The sequence below is a fragment of the Crocuta crocuta genome, unplaced genomic scaffold, assembly GCF_008692635.1.
Source record: "Crocuta crocuta isolate KB4526 unplaced genomic scaffold, BGI_CrCroc_1.0 scaffold186, whole genome shotgun sequence".
NCBI classification, from domain to species: Eukaryota; Metazoa; Chordata; class Mammalia; order Carnivora; family Hyaenidae; genus Crocuta; species Crocuta crocuta.
In genome coordinates this window covers 4,180,312-4,198,085 of record NW_027551569.1, presented here as the reverse complement: position 1 = coordinate 4,198,085, position 17,774 = coordinate 4,180,312, and the positions used below count along the sequence as shown (strand labels likewise).

General features: G+C 44.9%; 1 protein-coding gene across 4 annotated transcripts in view; it reads left to right on the top strand.

Annotated features, from left to right (window-relative positions):
* The window catches only part of ADCK1 (aarF domain containing kinase 1), a 118,088-nt gene that overhangs the window by 37,207 nt on the left and 63,107 nt on the right, over positions 1-17,774 (top strand). For all 4 annotated transcript variants that reach the window (XM_077750756.1, XM_077750757.1, XM_077750758.1 and 1 more), the window contains one exon: positions 13,652-13,855. In XM_077750756.1, the coding sequence (XP_077606882.1) occupies positions 13,652-13,855 (204 nt within the window). The remainder of the gene's footprint in view (positions 1-13,651; positions 13,856-17,774) is intronic.

The window sequence follows — 17,774 nt, the reverse complement described above, 5'->3', positions numbered from 1 at the left end:
TATTTTTTTATGGTTCTATTTAATTTATTTTGTTGGGTTTTTTTGTTACTTTAGTGATCGTGTCAGTTTACAGCATACTTTTTTTATTGAAAATTTTTAACATTTATTTTTGAGAGACAGACAGACACACACACACACACACACACACGAGTGTGAGTCGGGGAGGGGCAGAGAGAGAGGGAGACACAGAATCTGAAGCAGGCTTCAGGCTCTGCGCTCTCAGAACAGAGCCGTACATGAGACTTGAACCCATGAACACAAGATCATGACCTGAGCCAAAGCTGGACGCTCAACCAACTGAACCACCAGGTGCCCCTGCAGTATACATTTTTAATTCTTCACATTCTGCATTCAAGTGACATTATACCACTTCACAGAGTATAAAATCTTATAATAGTATACTTTCATTTCTTTTTTCCTAACTTTTTGCTATTGATGAAATACATTATGCTTTTACATATGTTGTAAACTCCACATTACTTTATTATTTTTGTTAAAGCAATTATTTACTTATTAAAGAGTTACAGAGCATTAGATAAGATTCTTGTGTATCTATCTATGAAGTTACCATTTCTAGTCTCTTTTCCTTCATAGATCCATATTTCTCTCTTGTATCAGTTTCCTTCTATCTGAAGGATGTCCTTTAACATTTTTTGCTATACAGGGATGAATTCTCTGAGCTTTTATATATGCCTGAGAGAGCTTTCATTTTACCTTTGTTTTTAGTGGGTATAGAATTCTGGGTTTTCTTTCACTGCTTTCAGAGATGTTGCTCTACTAACTTCTGCTTGTATCTTTGCCAGAGAGAAATCTACTGTCATTCTTATGTTTCTTTTTCTGTCCATAATGTGTCTTTTTCTCTGGATACTTTTAAGATTTTTCTCTTCTACTGATTTTGAACAATTTCATTATGAGTTTTCTTCATGTTTTTTATGTTTAGGACTTTTGGAGATTCTTTGATCTGTTGGTTTATAGTTTTTTTAGAAAATCAAATTTGAAAAACTTTCAGCCATTATTTCTTCGTATATATATTTTTCTACCCTCTCCTATCTCCTCTCCTTTGAGGACTCCCAACTACATGTTTACTGGGCTGCTTTCATTTGTCCCATAGATCAATGATATTCTTTCTATTTTTAAAAATTTCTTTTTTCCTTGTGTATTTTTTATAAATATATTTTTTTCAGGGGCGCTTAGTGGCTCAGTTGGTTAAGTGTCCGACTCTTGATTTTGGCTCAGGTCATGATCTTACAGTTCATGAGATCAAGCCACACGTTGGACTTGGCGCTGACGGCAAGGAGCCTTCTTGGGATTCTCTCTCGCTCTCACAAGTGGAAGATGGGCAGAGATCCACAGAGAGAGAGGGAAAGAAAGAATCCCAAGTAGGTTCCATGCTGTCAGTGCAGAGCCTGACATTGGGCTTGATCTCATGAACCATGAGATCATTACTTAAGGCATAATCAAGAGTTGCTTAAATTACTGAGCCATCCAGGTGCCCCTGTGTATTTTGTTTGAAATAGTTTCTATTGCTAGGTCCTCAAGTTCACTAATGTTTTTTTCTACCATGTCTAATCTATCTTTAATCTCATCCACACATTTTATATGTCACACATTAAAGTTTCATCTCTAGAATTTTCTTTTGGATCTCACTCTGTTTTTTAAAAAATAGTTTTTGTGTCTGCTTAAGTTTTGAACATATGAAATTCAATTATAACTGATTTTAATGTACTTCTCTACTAATTCTAATATAGGTTTCACTTTTGATTTTTTAAAATTATATTTTATTAGCGCTTTTTTTAGTTCTGAGTTTATTTTTTTGTTCAATTCTTTTTTTCTTCAAATTTTTATTTAAATTCTAGTTAACATACAGTGCAATATTGGTTTCAGAAGTAGATTCAGTGGTTCATCACTTACATATAACACCCCAGTGCTCATCATAACAAGTGACCTCCTTAATACCCATCACCTGTCTAGCCCATTCCTCACCCACCTCCCTCCATCAACCCTCAGTTTGTTCTCTATCATTAAGAGTCTCTTTTGGTTTGTTTCCCTCTCTCTTCCCCACCCCCTCTTCCCATATGCTCATCTTTTTTGTTTCTTAAATTCCACCTATGAGTGAAATCCAATGGTATTTGTCTTTCTCTGATTTATTTTGCTTAGCATAATACACTGTGGCTCTATCTATGTCATTGCAAAAAGCAAGATTTTATTCTTTTTGATGGCTGAGTAATATTCTGTTGTACACACACTCACACACACACACACACACACACAAACACACACATATGCGCCACATCTTCTTTATCCATTTGTCAGTTGATGGACTTTGGAGCTCTTTCCATAATTTGGCTATTGCTGATAGTGCTGCTATAAACATTGGGGGGCATGTACCCCTTCAAATATGTATTTTTGTATCCTTTGGGTAAATACCTAGTAGTGTAATCGCTGGGCTGTTAGGGTAGTTCTGTTTTTATTTTTTATTTTTTTTAATGTTTTATTTATTTCTGAGAGAGAGAGAAAGAGACAGACAGACAGGGAGACAGAGAGACAGCATGAGCAAGGGAGGGTCAGAGAGAGAGGGAGACACAGAATCTGAAGCAGGCTCCAGGCTCTGAGCTAGCTGCCTGCACAGAGCCTGACGCGGGGCTCGAGCCCATGAGCTGTGAGATCATGACCTGAGCTGAAGTTGGATGCTTAACTGACTGAGCCACCCAGGCGCCCCGGGTAGTTCTATTTTTAACTTTTTGAGGAACCTCCATACTGTTTTCCGGAGTGGCTGCACAGTTTGCATTCCCACCAACAGTGCAAGAGGGCTCCCCTTTCTCCACATCTTGCCAGCATCTGTTGTTTCTTGTTTTGTCAATTTTAGCCATTCTCACAGGTGTGAGGTGGTATCTCATTGTGTTTTTCACTTGTATTTCCCTGATGATGGGTGATATTGAACATCTTGTCATGTGTCTGTTAGCCATCTGGATGTGTTCTTTGAAAAAACTGTCTATTCATGTTTTCTGCCCATTTCTTAATGGGATTATTTGATTTTTGGGTGTTGAGTTTGATAAGTTCTTTATAGATTTTGGATACTAACCCTTTTTCCCATAAGTCATTTGCAATTCTCCCATTCTGCAGGCTGCCTTTTCATTTTGTTGATTATTTCGTTTGCTATGTAGAAGCTTTCAATCTTGATTAAGTCCCAGTAGTTCATGTTTGCTTTTGTTTCTGTTGCCTCTGGTGTTATGTCTAGCAGGAAGTTGCTATAGCCAAAGTCAAACAGATTGTTGCTTCTGTCCTTTAGGGTTTTGATGGTTTCCTTACTCACATTTAGGTCTTTCATCCATTTGAAATTTATTTTTGTGTATTATGTAAGAAAGTGGTCCAGTTTCATTCTTCTGCATGTTGCTGCCCAGTTTTCCCAACACCATTTGTTGAAGAGACTGTCTTATTTCCATTGGATATTCTTTCCTACTTTGTCAAATATGAGTTGGCCTTATAGTTGTGGGTTCATTTCTGCGTTTCTATTCTGTTCCATTGATCTATATGTATGTTTTTGTGCCTGTACCATACCGTCTTGCTGCCTACAGCTTTGAAATATCGTTTGAAGTCTAGAATCATGATGCCTCCAGCTTCACTTTTCTTTTTCAGGATTACTTTGGCCATCCAGGGTATTTTGTAGTTCCATACAAATTTTAAGATTGTTCTAGCTGTGGAAAGAATGCTGGTGGTATTTTGATGGTGGTTGCATTAAATGTGTAGATTGCTTTGAGTAGTATAGACATTTGTTCTTTTACTCCATGAACATGGAATGTTTTGCCATTTCTTTGTGTCCTCTTTAATTTCTTTCAGAAGCGTTCCATAGTTTTCAAAGTTTAGATCTTTTACCTCTTTGGTTAGGTTTATTCCTAGGTATCTTATGGTTTTTGGTGTAATTGTAAATGGGATTGATTCCTTTTTCTGCTGCTTCATTATTGGTGTATAGAAATGCAACAGACTTCTGTACATTGATATATCCTGCGACTTTGCTGAATTTATCTATTGGTTTTAGCTTTTTTTTGGTAGAGTCTTTTGGGTTTTCTACATAGAGTATTATGTCTTCTACAAATAGTCAAGGTTTGACTGCTTGCCAATTTGAATGCCTTTTCATTGTTTTTTGTTGTCTGATTGCTGAGGCTCTGAGTTGGTTTTGATTGGTTGGTTTTCCTCTCATTTTGTATTTTTCTTCTTTGCATGCCTGGCAACTTCTTGTTAGGTGCCAAACATTGTGCCTTTATCTTTTGAGGTGCTAGATGTTTTTGTATTCTTTGTATTATTTATTTTTTAATGTTTTATTTATTTTTAAGAGAGAGAGAGACAGAGCTCAAGGGGCGGCGGGTGGGGGGTGGGGTGAAGAGAGAGAAAGGGAGACACAGAATCTGAAGCAGGCTCCAGGCTCTGAGCTGTCAGCACAGAGCCTGATGCAGTGCTCAAACCCACGAACTGTGAGATCATGACCTGAGCTGAAGTCAGACGCTTAACAGACCGAGCCACCCAGGCGCCCCTGGACTTTTATATTTGTAGAAGATGTTGAAGGAGGGATGAAAAAACATTTCTTCCCCATTGTGGACATAATACATATGAGTTTTCAGAAATTTGCAAGATACAGAAAAACCTATGAGGAAGAAAAATATTTTTGTAACCTCACAGCCTAGAGATACCACTTTTTACATGTTATTATATTTCCTTTGGGTCTTGAATTTTTGACTAGAAGAGTTAATCAAAAATCTTTGTTTTGGGGTCTGTTTTTTACCTTCTCTTTCATGGTCTCTCTCTTTTTTCTTGTGTTGTGTGGCGCACATCTCTATGTCTGTCTCTTTCCTCTTTGTGTCACAAACTCCCATCTTCAACCCCACTGCAGATATTGCCCAGTTCTGTTGAGGAGTCTTGTTGATTCAGTCTGAGACTTTGGTACCTTCCTGCTGAGTTTGGAGGCCAAAATCCCTGCTCTTGGGAGTTTAGATATGAGTCAAGAATTGCTCTCTTTGGGCCTTTGTTCCCTCCCTCCCAATCAATAATTAATCAGTACTGGGTTGATCTTATTAGCTACTCACTTTTGAAACCCTAAACCAAGCTGGCTAATAACAATGCTTTTAATTAATATGAGACAGATTAAAACTCATTACAGCAAGGTTATTGGTAATGAGATAATCATAAGGCAAGTTATTGAGCTGGGAGTGAAAATGAAGTTGGAGGAGGGGCAGGGAGACCACGCCAGCTGTCCCTGCTATAGTTTGGCAGGGACAGAACGGGGAATGTCAGGCCTCTGCAGTGAGGGCATGCTGCAGCTACACACCCAACCAGTCCCGGAAACCAGGTGCTTAGTAAAGGCAGCACTTGGGTCTGTGAGCTGATGGGTGGTCCGTGTTAGGGTAGGAGAGGAAGTAGGGTCTTTGGGCAGAAAAAGTAAAGTCCCTGTGTTTAGGATAATTCTCTATCACTGTTGTGTTTCTTATGCATGGATGCTATGCCATTTATATGACAGAGCATGAAATTAGCCATTGTTCCTAGTAGATTGTGGTCTAGGCTTGCTGGTCAAACAAAATATAGGGAACTAGGATGCACCTGAAGTGTTCTTTTTTATTTTTTTTAATTTCATTTTTCTAGGAAGAGTGGTTTCCCCTCCTCCTACCATCCTTTTAATCCAAGTGTTGAGTATGGACTGTATGCTGAGCCCTGTGCTAAAACTCTTTTTTTATGAATTGCTTCGTATGACCATCACACTGACAGTTACCATTTTTCTCCTCCTTTTACTGATGAGGAAACTGAAGCCCCAAAGTTAATTAACTTGTCCAAGGTTATAGGACAGGTAAGTAGCAAAGGACGATTTAAATTCAGTTGTTTTTGATTCCACAGCCTTTGCTATTAACCATGTGTTATGCCTCCGCCTTGTTGTGTTCAAGAACGTCTGTAGTTTTCATTGGCCGTTTAAACTGTATATGCTCTGGGCACCTGGGTGACTCAGTTGGTTAAGTGTCCGACTTCAGCTCAGGTCATGATCTCGCAGTTTGTGGTTTGAGCCCTGCGTTGGGCTCTGTGCTGACAGCTCGGAGCCTGGAGCCTGCTTCAGATTCTGTGTCTCCCCTTCTCTCTGTCTATCCCCTGCTCATGCTCTGTCTCTCTCTGTTTCTTAATAATAAATGAAATGTTAAAAAAAAATTCAAACTGTATACGCTCGATTCAACTTCCATGGCCACCCTGGTGCCAGCGGGATGCTCTCTGCCACACATGTCCTACCTGGGGGTTACTGGGCAGCTACGTTTATTGCCTGCCATTGGGGAATCTAGTGTCATGGTGCATGGCCACTCCTCGGTCTGCATTGTGAACTCTGCCCGTGAAGACCATCCCCACAGTGCTTGCATCCCCCCTGTGTGTGCACAGAGAGAAATTCCGTTCATGCCTGTCCCTGGCACATGCTTGAACACGTCAGCCTTTCACCTTTTAGTGACTCTCGGACCTTGGGAATGTTACTGAACCCCTCTGAGATCATTTTGTCATCTTCAAAGACACATTTTAAGATCTATTTTGAAGACACGTTTGGGCAGATTTAAAAACAACATCAACTACCTATATTTCAGCATTTACTGTAGGCCCAGGAATAGTACCTATACCAGGGCACTAAATAAATGATTATTTATTATAGCTGTTACTGATTTATAAACCTGAGCTGTCCAGTATGGTAGCCACTAGCCACATGTGATGATTTAAATTAATTAATAATTAAAGAGTGAGAGGGAGCAAGTGAGTGAGGGGCAGAGAGAGAGAGAATTCTAGGATCTAGGAGAGGCAGAAGGAGAGGGAGGGAGCAAGGGAGGGAGAGAGAGAGAGAGAGAGAGAGAGAGAGAGGAGGGCTCACCTCAAGTGGGGCTTGAACTCATGAATGTGAGATCATGACCTGAGCCGATGCCAGATGCTTAATGACTGAGCCACTCAGCTGCCCTGATTTCAATTTAAATTATATAAAATTAGGGATGACTGGGTGGCTCATTTGGTCAAGCGTCTGACTCTTGATTTTGGCTCAGGTCATGATCCCAGGGTTGTGGGATCCAGCCCTGCATTGGTCTTTGTGCTGAGTGTGGAGTCTGCTTGGGGTTTTCTCTCTCTCTCCCTCCACCCCCCTCCCTTGCTTGGGCTTTTTCTCTCTCTAGAAATGAAAAAAAATTGGAGAATTCAGTTCCACAGTCACACTAGCTACATTTCAAGCCCCCCAGTAGCCACTGGTAGCTGCTAGTGGCCACTGTGTTATTAGTGCAGATGTAGAACATTTCTGTCATTGCAGCACTTTCTGTTGTACAGTATTGGTATAAACTAACTTTCATCTTCCTTCCAGGGGCCTATGCCTATGTCGGTGCACACCTTCAAAGTTGTGTAGTGTGAAGGAGTAGATTCGGGAGTGCAGAGATCCGAGATTCCAGAAGTTTTGCCTTTTCATTGATCACACTCCTCGTTGGGGGAAAGGTTGCTGGGTGCTAGACAGCCATGGGATTCCCGTGGATGGTCCCTGATTCCAGCAGATACAGCCCCTTAAGGTATCAGATTAAGGAAGTGAATACTGAAAGGGGGAATTTTTACTGAGCTAGAAGTTTCTTGAAATTTTGAATGGGACCTGCCTTCTGATCCCAAAGGACAGTGAAGCCCTAGGAGCTGGAGTTGAAAAGGGACCCTGGAAATCGGAGGCCCTACTCTCTTCTTCAGCATTTGTGTCTTTTGGCCTTAAAAGAATATTTGTAAGTTTTTGGTGAGTGGCACTATTCACTTGTGTGTGTGTGTGTTTATTTAGAAGCTGGTTGAAGGTGACTTTGGAGCTTCTTTAGTTGAAATGTGGGTGCCATTTGCAGTAGGTGCTGACTCAGCTTCATGGATGGTGGTTTTGTGAGTACATAACCCATAGTTGTCATTAATCTACATTTATGGCTCATGGACAGCTTGCTCTGAGGTTCACAGAGTGTCCAGGGACACACATGGTCTCTGCCCCAGTGGCTGATGTGCCAGGTAGCTGATGAGTTGGGTACTGACCAGCTTTCCTGGGCTTGTGTGACCAGAGAGGGCTCCCTGAATTGTCCAGACACGGTCTTGAAGGTGACCATCACTTTGTGCCAAGAGTTAGTTAGCCTGGGTTCAAGCCACAGGTGAGGGGCAGTGGGCTGATGTTTTCTATCTTTTTTCTTCTTCTAAGTTTATTTTTAGAGAGAGAGAGAGAGAGAGAGAGAATATGCATGTGTGTGAGTGGGAGAGGAGCAGAGAGAGAAGGAGACAGACAATCCTAAGTGGGTTCCATGCTGTCATTGTGGAGCCATGCACAGAACCATGACTGAACTGAACCATGAGTCAGAGGCACCCAGGCGCCCCTAGAATATTCCCGAGGGCTGCCAGCAGCAGAGACAGATGCAGATGTGAATCCAATCTAAAGAAAATGGTGGAGTTAGGTCTTCAGCAATACACACACATGCATGCTGATCCATGGTCCTGTACTGTTCTTTTGATTGAAATGCCCTTTTTATCCTAATTTATTCAAATTTGATTTCAGGAACTAATCCTGTGTCTCCATCAGGGACCAGTCACACCAGTAGTCTCACTGGGGAAAATTTTTTTTTTTTTTTTTATTTTAAAAGAGTTTATTTGTTATAAGGTATACCAACAATCTGTGTACATATTTCACCAAGTTAGTTAAATTTGCCACTTCTTTTCCTTGAAGTAAATGACTTCAGTGTAGGTCGTTTCATAGTTTACATGAGGAGATACAAGATTTCATCACAATGCATGGAGCTGTCCTGATACCCAGGTGTTGTGATTCTCCTCCAAAATCTTGCCTTCAAATTGAGAATAAAATCAAAACTTCTTTGTATGGCCCATGTGGCTATTTCTTCAACGTCTTCTAACACTAGTTTCTCTTCAGTAGTTTTACTCCAACCACATTGACTTCTTACTGTTCCTCAAACTCACAAACTTGTCACCTCAGGACATTTATACTTGCTTATTTCTCTGCCTGGCCTGCTATTTCCTAGAAGATGGCTTGACTAGCTCAGAATAATGTTTGGCTCAAAAGCTGCTGATAAATGGATGGGTGGAAGAATGAATGGACTGGTTAGATGTCACTGGGGAAAATTTTTTGAAAATTTTTTTACATTTCTGGTATCTTTATTTCATATTGATTATTGTGTAAGTAAATTGCATAATTCACACTCTATTAAAAAGTTTAGAATAGAATACACCCTATTTTTTGACTATTTTTTGAAGTTTTTATTTAAATTCCAGTTAACATACAGTGTAATATTAGTTTCAGGTGTACAATATAGTGATTCAGCACTTTCATATACTCCCCAGTGCTCATCACTACAAAGCCCTCCTCGGTCCCCATCACCTATTTCACCTGTCTCCCCTCCTCCACCTCCTTTTTCTGTTTGTTCTCTGTAGTTAAGAGTCTGTTTCTTGGTTTGTTTCTCTCCCTTTTTTTCCTCCTTTGCTTTTTTGTTTTGTTTCTTAAATTCTATGTATGCGTGAAATCATACAGTTTTTGTCTTCTCTGACTGGCTTACTTCACTTAGCATAATACACTCTAGTTCTATCCACATCATTGTAAATGGCAAGATTTCATTCTTTTTGATGGCTGAGTAACATTCCATTGTATATATATATACCACATTTTCTTTATACATTCATTGGTCGACGGACACTTGGGCTGTTTCCATAGTTTGGCTTTTGTAGATAATGCTGCTCTAAACATCGGGGTGCATGTATCCCTTTGAATTAGTATTTTTGTATTCTTTGAGTAAATGTCTATTAGTGTGATTGCTGGATTATAGGGTAGTTCTGTTTTTAACTTTTTGAGGAACCTCCATACTGTTTTCCAGAGTGGCTGCACCAGTTTGCATTCCCACCAACAGTGCAAGAGGGTTGAGTGGGGAAAACTTAATAGAAAAGATTATTAATTAGGAAAAGTAAAAGGTAGTTAAGTAGTGAAAGGAGATTCTAAGCGTACAGAAGTAGTAAGCATGTAAAGCAGCTGTTTGCTCTGGGGCTGAAGGGTAGTGAGTAAGGACAGAACTCAGCTGAGGGCCTCAACCTGCAAGGCTGAGATGGAGGTCTGTCCAGCAGTGAGGAGACAGGGTGGAAGGCAGAGTCCCTGGGAGTGGCCTGCTGGGGGACAGTGAAATTTGCAGGGGTGTGTGGCCCAGAGTTAATATAGAGAACCCTATGCTAGCTGGTCACAACAATCGCTGGAGGGCGTGGGCCTGAGTTGGGCCATCAGAGGGGCCTGCCAAGTATGAAGAAATTTAGTGGGATGGTCTGGTCTGGGAGGGCCACTGAAGGGGGCACCCTCAAGCTGCTGGCCACTGAGCTAATATGCCACACTGGCTCCGGTGGCATATTAGAACCTCCTTGCTCTGCTGTGGCCTCAGTGCCCCTCCAGAGTCACCTAATCACAAGCCATCTGACAATGGAGAAATGATAGAATGAAGCCCCAGGATCACAGTACAGGGGAGAGAAGGGTGGATTTGGAGGCTGGAGGCCATAGTTCTGAGCAGCACACACCCACTTGCCCTGCTGTGGGCCAAGCCTTTGTGCTGATTCCAGTCCTCATGTTTCTTGCATCTAAATCTAAGCTCTCGGGGTTCTCAGTGGGATCCTGTTGTGACAAGTCATTCATTCTCTGGGCACGAATGGCTCCCACGTCTCCCCATGTGGTGGAAGGCATGGGACTGGCCTGCTCTAAGTCCCAGTGAACACACAGTGGTTGATGCCTTTACTGGGTAGGGAGGGAAAAGTGGTCGGTGGCCTTGACCCCACAGCAGCTTTGATGTAGGGGCTGAGCCTGCCTCATTGGGGAAGAGGGTGGCTGGGTACTGGGGCAGCCTGGCTGGGAGTGCCCGGTTGGATGAGGGCTCCAGTCGTACTGTGTCTTAGGACTAATGTTTAGTGGATGCCTGTGCGTTGCCTCTTATTCTGCCAGTGATTTTGATCTCCCTTCTTCTGGGTTGGAATTCGGGGAATGATTATTTGAGCTACAAAAAGTCATTTGTTCATAGTAGCCTGGACCTTTGTACCATGAAGAAAGGCCCAGTTCCGTGTTTGACCATGGTTTGCCTTCTTTCTCACTTCCTCAAAACCAGGGCTTGAGCGTGGCCATGGCCAGTCCTCGCATTGATTTTCTGTCATCTGCCACTGGCCAGCTGAGGCCCCAGTTCCCAATTCTTAAAGAGAATACACCCCTTTCCCACCATCCTTTGATCCATCTGTAAGCTTTCTCTCCTTGTAATTCTTAGGGTTAATTTCCTTCTCCTTGTGCCCTCCCGTCAGGGTAAGAAGACTCTGTGGCCCCGCTTGGACCAGATGTCCACATCAAGGCTGGCATACTCTGCGTAGGGGGTGAGGTCATGTGTATATAGGGCTTTCCAATAGTTTGCTGGGGTTCGGAAGTAGAGGTGTCCAGCAGAGTCAGTAGTGGGTGCTCACAAGGGTCTCAGCACAGTGACCCAATGCCTGGAGTCTGGGGTCTATTGTGCCTGTGTCCCTGTGGAACAGGGCAGATGGGCTCCTGGGCTATTGGAACACAGGTGCTGAGGGCTGTAGTGTTCTCTTTTTAATTTCTAGGTTCATATGGCAACTAATTATATAGGATCTTTAACTGTTTCTTCCATTGTTGTTGCCAAAAGTTATTTAACTCCTCAGGTGGTTTATTGCCTCCAGTATGTGCTTAATTATGTTGACATCTTCCATATCACTCAAGAGAGTGTAAGTCCATCGTAGATGTTTACTCCCTCTTGGTTGATTGCATGGGTGCGGAAGAGGTTCCCATGGGGCACTGGGCCCCCTTACCTTCTTTGTGTGCCCACAGCCCCATCCTGCCCCAGAAGCTGTAGCTCCAGGAAGGCAGGACCGTTCCTGGACCCTCAGCTGAGCTGGGGTGATGACTGGGGATACACAGCCTGATGGCCAGCGGGGACCACCTCCCAGCTCTGGAAGGACAGCGGGCATCAGGCTGCAAGTTAAGGCTGCCCTGTCCTAAGAGACCTGCCCAGCTGGCTGCTCCCTGCACCTGACACTTCCCAGAAAAACTTTTCTTCCAGTTACGAGGAGACCCTGCTAGGGTTGCCTGGGTGGCTTCATCTGTTATGCATCTGACTCATGGTTTCTGCCTGGGTCATGATCTCATGGTTTGTGGGATTGGGCCCCGCATTGGGCTCTATGCTGACGGCATGGAGCCTGCTTGTGATTTTCTTTCTCCCTGTCTCTGCCCCTCCCCTTCTGTGCTCACTCTCTGTGTCTCTTAAAATTAAAAAAACTTAAAAAAGAAAAAAAGACCCCTGCTAAAGTTTGTTGAGTTAAAAGAGCCCTAGGTTTGGAGTGTTTTCTAGACCTTTCTTTGACATTTATTAGCTGTATTAGCTATTCTTCATAAGGACAGTATTTGAGTTTCTTATTTCTATCATTTATTTATTAAGTTTATTTCTTAATATTTTTTTAAAGTTTGTTTATTTTTGAGAGAGAGAGAGGCAGTGTGTGAGCAGGGGAAGGACAGAGAGGAGGCAGATGCATAATGCAAAGATAGGCTCCAGGCTCTGAGCTAGCTGTCCGCACAGAGCCCAATGCGGGGCTTGCGCTCACGAACCATGAGATCATGACCTGAGCCAAAGTCAAATGCTTAACCAACTGAGCCTCCCAGGTGCCCCAAAGTTTATTTTATTTATTTATTTATTTATTTATTTTTAATGTTTATTTTTGAAGGAGAAAGAGACAGAGTGAGCAGAGGAGGGGTGGAGAGAGAAGGAGACAGAATCCAAAGCAGGCTCCAGGCTGTAAGCTGTCAGCACAGAGCTTGATGTGGGACTTAAACTCACAAACCGTGAGATTATGACCTGAGCCTAAGTCAGACGCTAAGCCGACTGAGCCACCCAGGTGCCCCCAAAGTTTATTTTTGAGAGAGAGAGAGAGAGAGCACCCAAAAGTGGAAGAGGAGCAGAGAGACACAATCTCAAGCAGGCTCTGCGCTGTCAGCATAGAGCCCGACTTGGGGCTCAATCTCACAAGATCGTGACCTGAGCCAAAATTAAGAGTCAGATACTTAACCAACTGAGCCACCCAGGCGCCCCTGAGTTTCTTGTTTTTAAAAATACCAATACCTGACTCCCTGAGCTGCCATAAAGATTAAAAGAAAGGATGCGTATGACCATGTTTTAGAAACTGTAGGCCTCCAAACAGATAGTGTTATTGGCATGTCTGAGGGTTGGGTGGCAAACACATGAACTCAGTGCACCCACAAATGAATCGTTAATAGATTAGATTTGCTTAAAAGCCTTGAATGACCGCTCTGGTTCCTGGGCCAGGTAAGTTTTGATGGAGAAAAGACCAGAAGCATCAGAGCACTGGGCTCTATGAAGAGGCTGACCTCAGTATGAGGTCGGAATTGCCTGCACTAGGTAGCGAGACTGAAGGAGAGCATTGAGGCAGAAGGTGAATGAAGGGGTGTGTGTGTGTGTGTGTGTGTGTGCGCGCGTGTGCGTGTGCATGTGCACGCGCGCTCTCGGAGCGAATCAGGCCCTTCAAGCAGTGGGGGCAGGAAAGGGAAAGAATATCCTGTGGACAGTGTGCACTCACACCTCTCTGTTCCTGGCCCGTCTCCCTGCAGGTGCACCTCCGTTCTGCCAGGCGTCTCTGTGAGCTCTGCTGTGCCAACCGGGGCACTTTCATCAAGGTGGGCCAGCACCTGGGCGCTCTGGACTACCTGCTGCCCGAGGAGTACACCAGCACCCTGAAGGTGCTGCACAGCCAGGCTCCGCAGAGCAGCATGCAAGAGGTCCGCCAGGTCATCCGCGAAGACCTGGGCAAAGAGGTAGCCGCCTGTGCCGGGGGGTGAGGGGAGGGGGGCGGCTGCTGGGATGGTTTGCCTCTGAAGGGCCCTGGCAGAGCTGTGCCTGCCAGGTGCCCGCACTCCACCGCTGGAATGGAAACATACCTCGTGGCAACTTTTAGTAGAGAAATCAAAGGGGTGAGAACGAATCTCAGTGGCCCTCAGTAAAAAAGATGGTTGAACCCTATGAAAGAGCTGATGTGTGATTGTTTTTGCCCTGCAGTGCAATGGGATTCATATGGTTCAACCTAATCCTATCTGTCCATTATGGGAGGTTTACTGTGTGTGGACGGCTGTGCTGTGTTCCGTGCATTCTCACCTAATCCTCACAGTACTGTCAGGTACCTACCTGGTCTTAACCCCATTTTGCTGATGAGAGATAAAAACTTAGGTAGAGGAGATTAAGTGAAGGGTAAATCCCATTTAGGGCTAGAGTCAGGAGCAAGGCCACAGGCTAGGGGGGCAAAGTTAGGATGGAGAGACCCTAAGCAGAGAGGATAGGATTGGCGTGGCACAGGTCTGTGCGTGGCTTTGCTTCTTGCCAAGGCTGTTGGCCTCCTGCTTCCTACAGCACGAGATTCACCCCCAAATTAAAACTAAATAAATCACTGTAATAACAGTGTGAAATGCATCATTACTGGCATGTGGCAGCTCGTGGGGGCGGATGCAAGGGAGGGAAGGCAGCAGATTAACCCTTTTAGGCCGGCTTGTCTGTGGAGGGCTGGAGCGGGAGGCAAGACCAGGTCAGTGGCCCCCTGTAAGCCAGGCTGGAGCGAGATGAGAAGTTTGAGGTGTCAGCAGTCATGGTGGGCCCACCCAGCTGGCCAAGGGACGTATGGGGTTAAAAGATTTTGTCTTCATCTTCAGGACCTCTCCTCTAGGCCCCCCTGGCCGTGTGGTCCTGAGCGTGGTGGCCTGCGGCTCCTGCCCCACAGGCTGTCTTGAGCCCTCTGAATAGGGCAGGCTAATGTCAAGGTCATGGTTCTGAGGGGGCGTCCTTCACAGCTGGGAAGCTCGGCAACCTCTGGTTTCTCACCCCGGCCCCCACAGACGCACAATTGAAGTCTCTCCTCCCCCTCCCCCTCCTCCTCCCTCCTGGGAAGATGGCATTTGTTCCCTGGTGACATACTTTCTCATTCTGTGGGTGGAGGGAGGGGAAAGGGGCTATGTGGGAACAGGGTAGGTGGGTGTGGAGGTGTGAGGGCGGGGAAGGTCGCTCTACTCTGCACTTCCCTCCTCCTCCCGCCTCTTCCATGACACTTCTTGGGGAGCAGCTCTCCCCACCAGGAAGATACCTGAGTGGACCCCACTGACTGTGGGCTCTACACCCACCCTGGGATGCTCAGTGGAAAGCTTTGTTTTTATCCTGGTTTCAAGAATGTGGCTAAAGGAAGCCAAGTCTGTCGTATGACCATCTGCTGTCTGGCTTTGAGTTCTTGGATGGCCTCTGAAGACACCTGGAGCTCAGAGACTACATAGCTGCCCCTAAATCTCAGACTGAGGTGCAGGGAGGGTGGCCCGAGAGTGTGTTCTGGCCTTGCTAGTTGCTTGTATCTACCTTCCCATCAGCAGAGGCCTTATGGGGGCACTAGTGTCCTCACACCAGTCCCTGTCGCAGGCAGATGGGGCTGGTCCTGAGGGGTGTCCCCAGCAGGGTGTAGGAGATGAGCGTGAACTTACAGCTCTCTGGACCCTGCGATTTACTTGTGGTTCTGGATCAGTGCAAATCCCTGCACAGCAGCCAGTGCCATCAGTGTGGAGGGGAGAGTGAGTAAAGGGACACTGTCCTGGCATAGGGATGTGGAGGGGTGGGGATGGAGGCCACAAATCTAAGGGAGGGGCGTGGGAGTGATGGTGAGGCCTCAGATCCTCTGATTACCAGACCAGTGCCTTGTCTCCTATGTAACCGAGCTTCTGGTTGGCAGAAATCTTTTAGAAATCTGTTTTCTGTGTCTTTGGGTTAGAAGTTTCTCAGCTAGTATTACCAGAAGGAAACTTGCTTTATTCCTTTTGTTTTGAATGTTAGGCTTAAGTCCTGAAGGTCATGTTCTGGGAAGCAGTTGGAAGCCCGAACTCTAGGAGGTGGCATCATTTCTGGTGTCTCCAAAGTGACCTGGATCTGAAGTGGGTTGGGAATGGTCTCAGCCTTGGTATCTTAACTGCCCTTGGGACTGTAGGTTTAGGTGCAGTGCCGACCTTGGCCAGAAGATGGCGCTGGAGTTTGAGCGTCAGGGAAAGGTACTGAAGACTCGGCCCTTTCCAGCAAAGGGGAACCCTGACAGTTGGCTGAGACTTGGGTTCTTTATTCTCCTGGGCATGGTTCATGCTGAGGAAGGAGACCAGGCTGACACCTTTGCACCCTGAATGAGGCTGTTGACCACCCTGGTCCCCAGGAGTTCTTTGCTTCCTGCTGGAGGACCTGACAGGGCTCTGACCACCAACCCATTCTTACACAGTACTCTNGCCACAGGCATTAAAAGCCTGCAGTTCTGTGTTTCAACACCTTTCCCTTCATTTTCCCTTCCTTCTGTCTGTTGTCCAAGCAGTTGGTATTTAGTGAAGAAAGCACAGTGCTGGAATCTTTGGGTGCAGCCAGGAAGGGGTAAGACCTCGTTCCAGCCCTTGTAGTCTGGGGTCATCAGGAGGTACCCAGCATTTTAATAGCTGGCCCTGGATGTGCCCACAGGGATTGTGGGAAAGAGAGAGTGACAGGGAAAGAGAGAGTGACAGGGAGAGAGAAAGAGAGAGTGCCCATTTGGGTGGATGGAGGCTTTCTGGAGCAGATGCTTTCTGACCCAGGCTCTCAAAGATGGGTGGGCTTGGAGGAGGTGGAGGTTGGAGGAGGGGGCTTCTGATTGATGAGATGGGCTAAGCAAAGGTATGGGCACTGGAAAGCATAACATACAGAGGTTGCATGGTGAATAGTCTTGTTGACTAGCATATAGGGTTCAGGTTGGTGATGGTGGAGCTGAGGTTGCAAAGTTGGTGCTGAGGTCACAGTATGAAGGGCCTCAAATGTTCTTTTCATAACATGAACTGGTGGGAGAAGAGAACTTGGAGAAGGACCCAAGTGAAGGAGTAGGGAGTGGGGCCAGATTTTCCTCGCAACGTGGGTGATGAGGTCAGATGGGGGAAGGAGCAGGTGGGAGGTTTGTGTGGGTGGGGAGCTTGGGGAGAGGGGTTACAGAGGGCTTAGGAAGAGATGCACTGGTACAGTTGTCTTGCTTTCCTCCGTCCACCCCCCTAACACACACAGACAAGTCTAGTCTTATTACAGTGTATTTCAATCAGTGATCCAGTTTTGTCTGTTGTTCTGGAATGTAGTTGAATCAGATAAGGTTCTTTCCAGCTCTAAAATTCTATGAAAGACTGAAGGAAATGAGGTCAGCTGCCAGAGTGATGCACAGAAATACCTTTGTTGGGGGCACTACTTGTACTGGTGTTGGGGGATGGGGGTCTTGTGTACTCTGATACATGTTTCATCGGTCTGTTATCTCCGAGTGCCTACAGGGTGGGGATCTAGACTTGAACTTGTCTTATAACTTCCCATAGCACCTGGAGAGAAATGCTGTGTCACAGGAGATCAGCATTTTTAAAAAAATTTTTAATGTTTTATTTATTTCTGAGAGAGAGAGCGAGAGAGTGAGAGAGAGAGACAGCATGAACGGGAGGGTCAGAGAGAGAGAGAGATACAGAATCTGAAACAGGCTCTAGGCTCTGAGCTAGCTGTCAGCACAGAGCCCAACGTGGGGTTCGAACCCATAAACTGTAAGATCATGACTTGAGCCAAAGTGGGACGCTTAACTGACTGAGCCACCCAGGTGCCCCTGGAGATCAGCATTCTTTTTTTTTTTATTTTTTAAATGTTTTTATTTATTTATTTATTATTATTTTTTAAAAA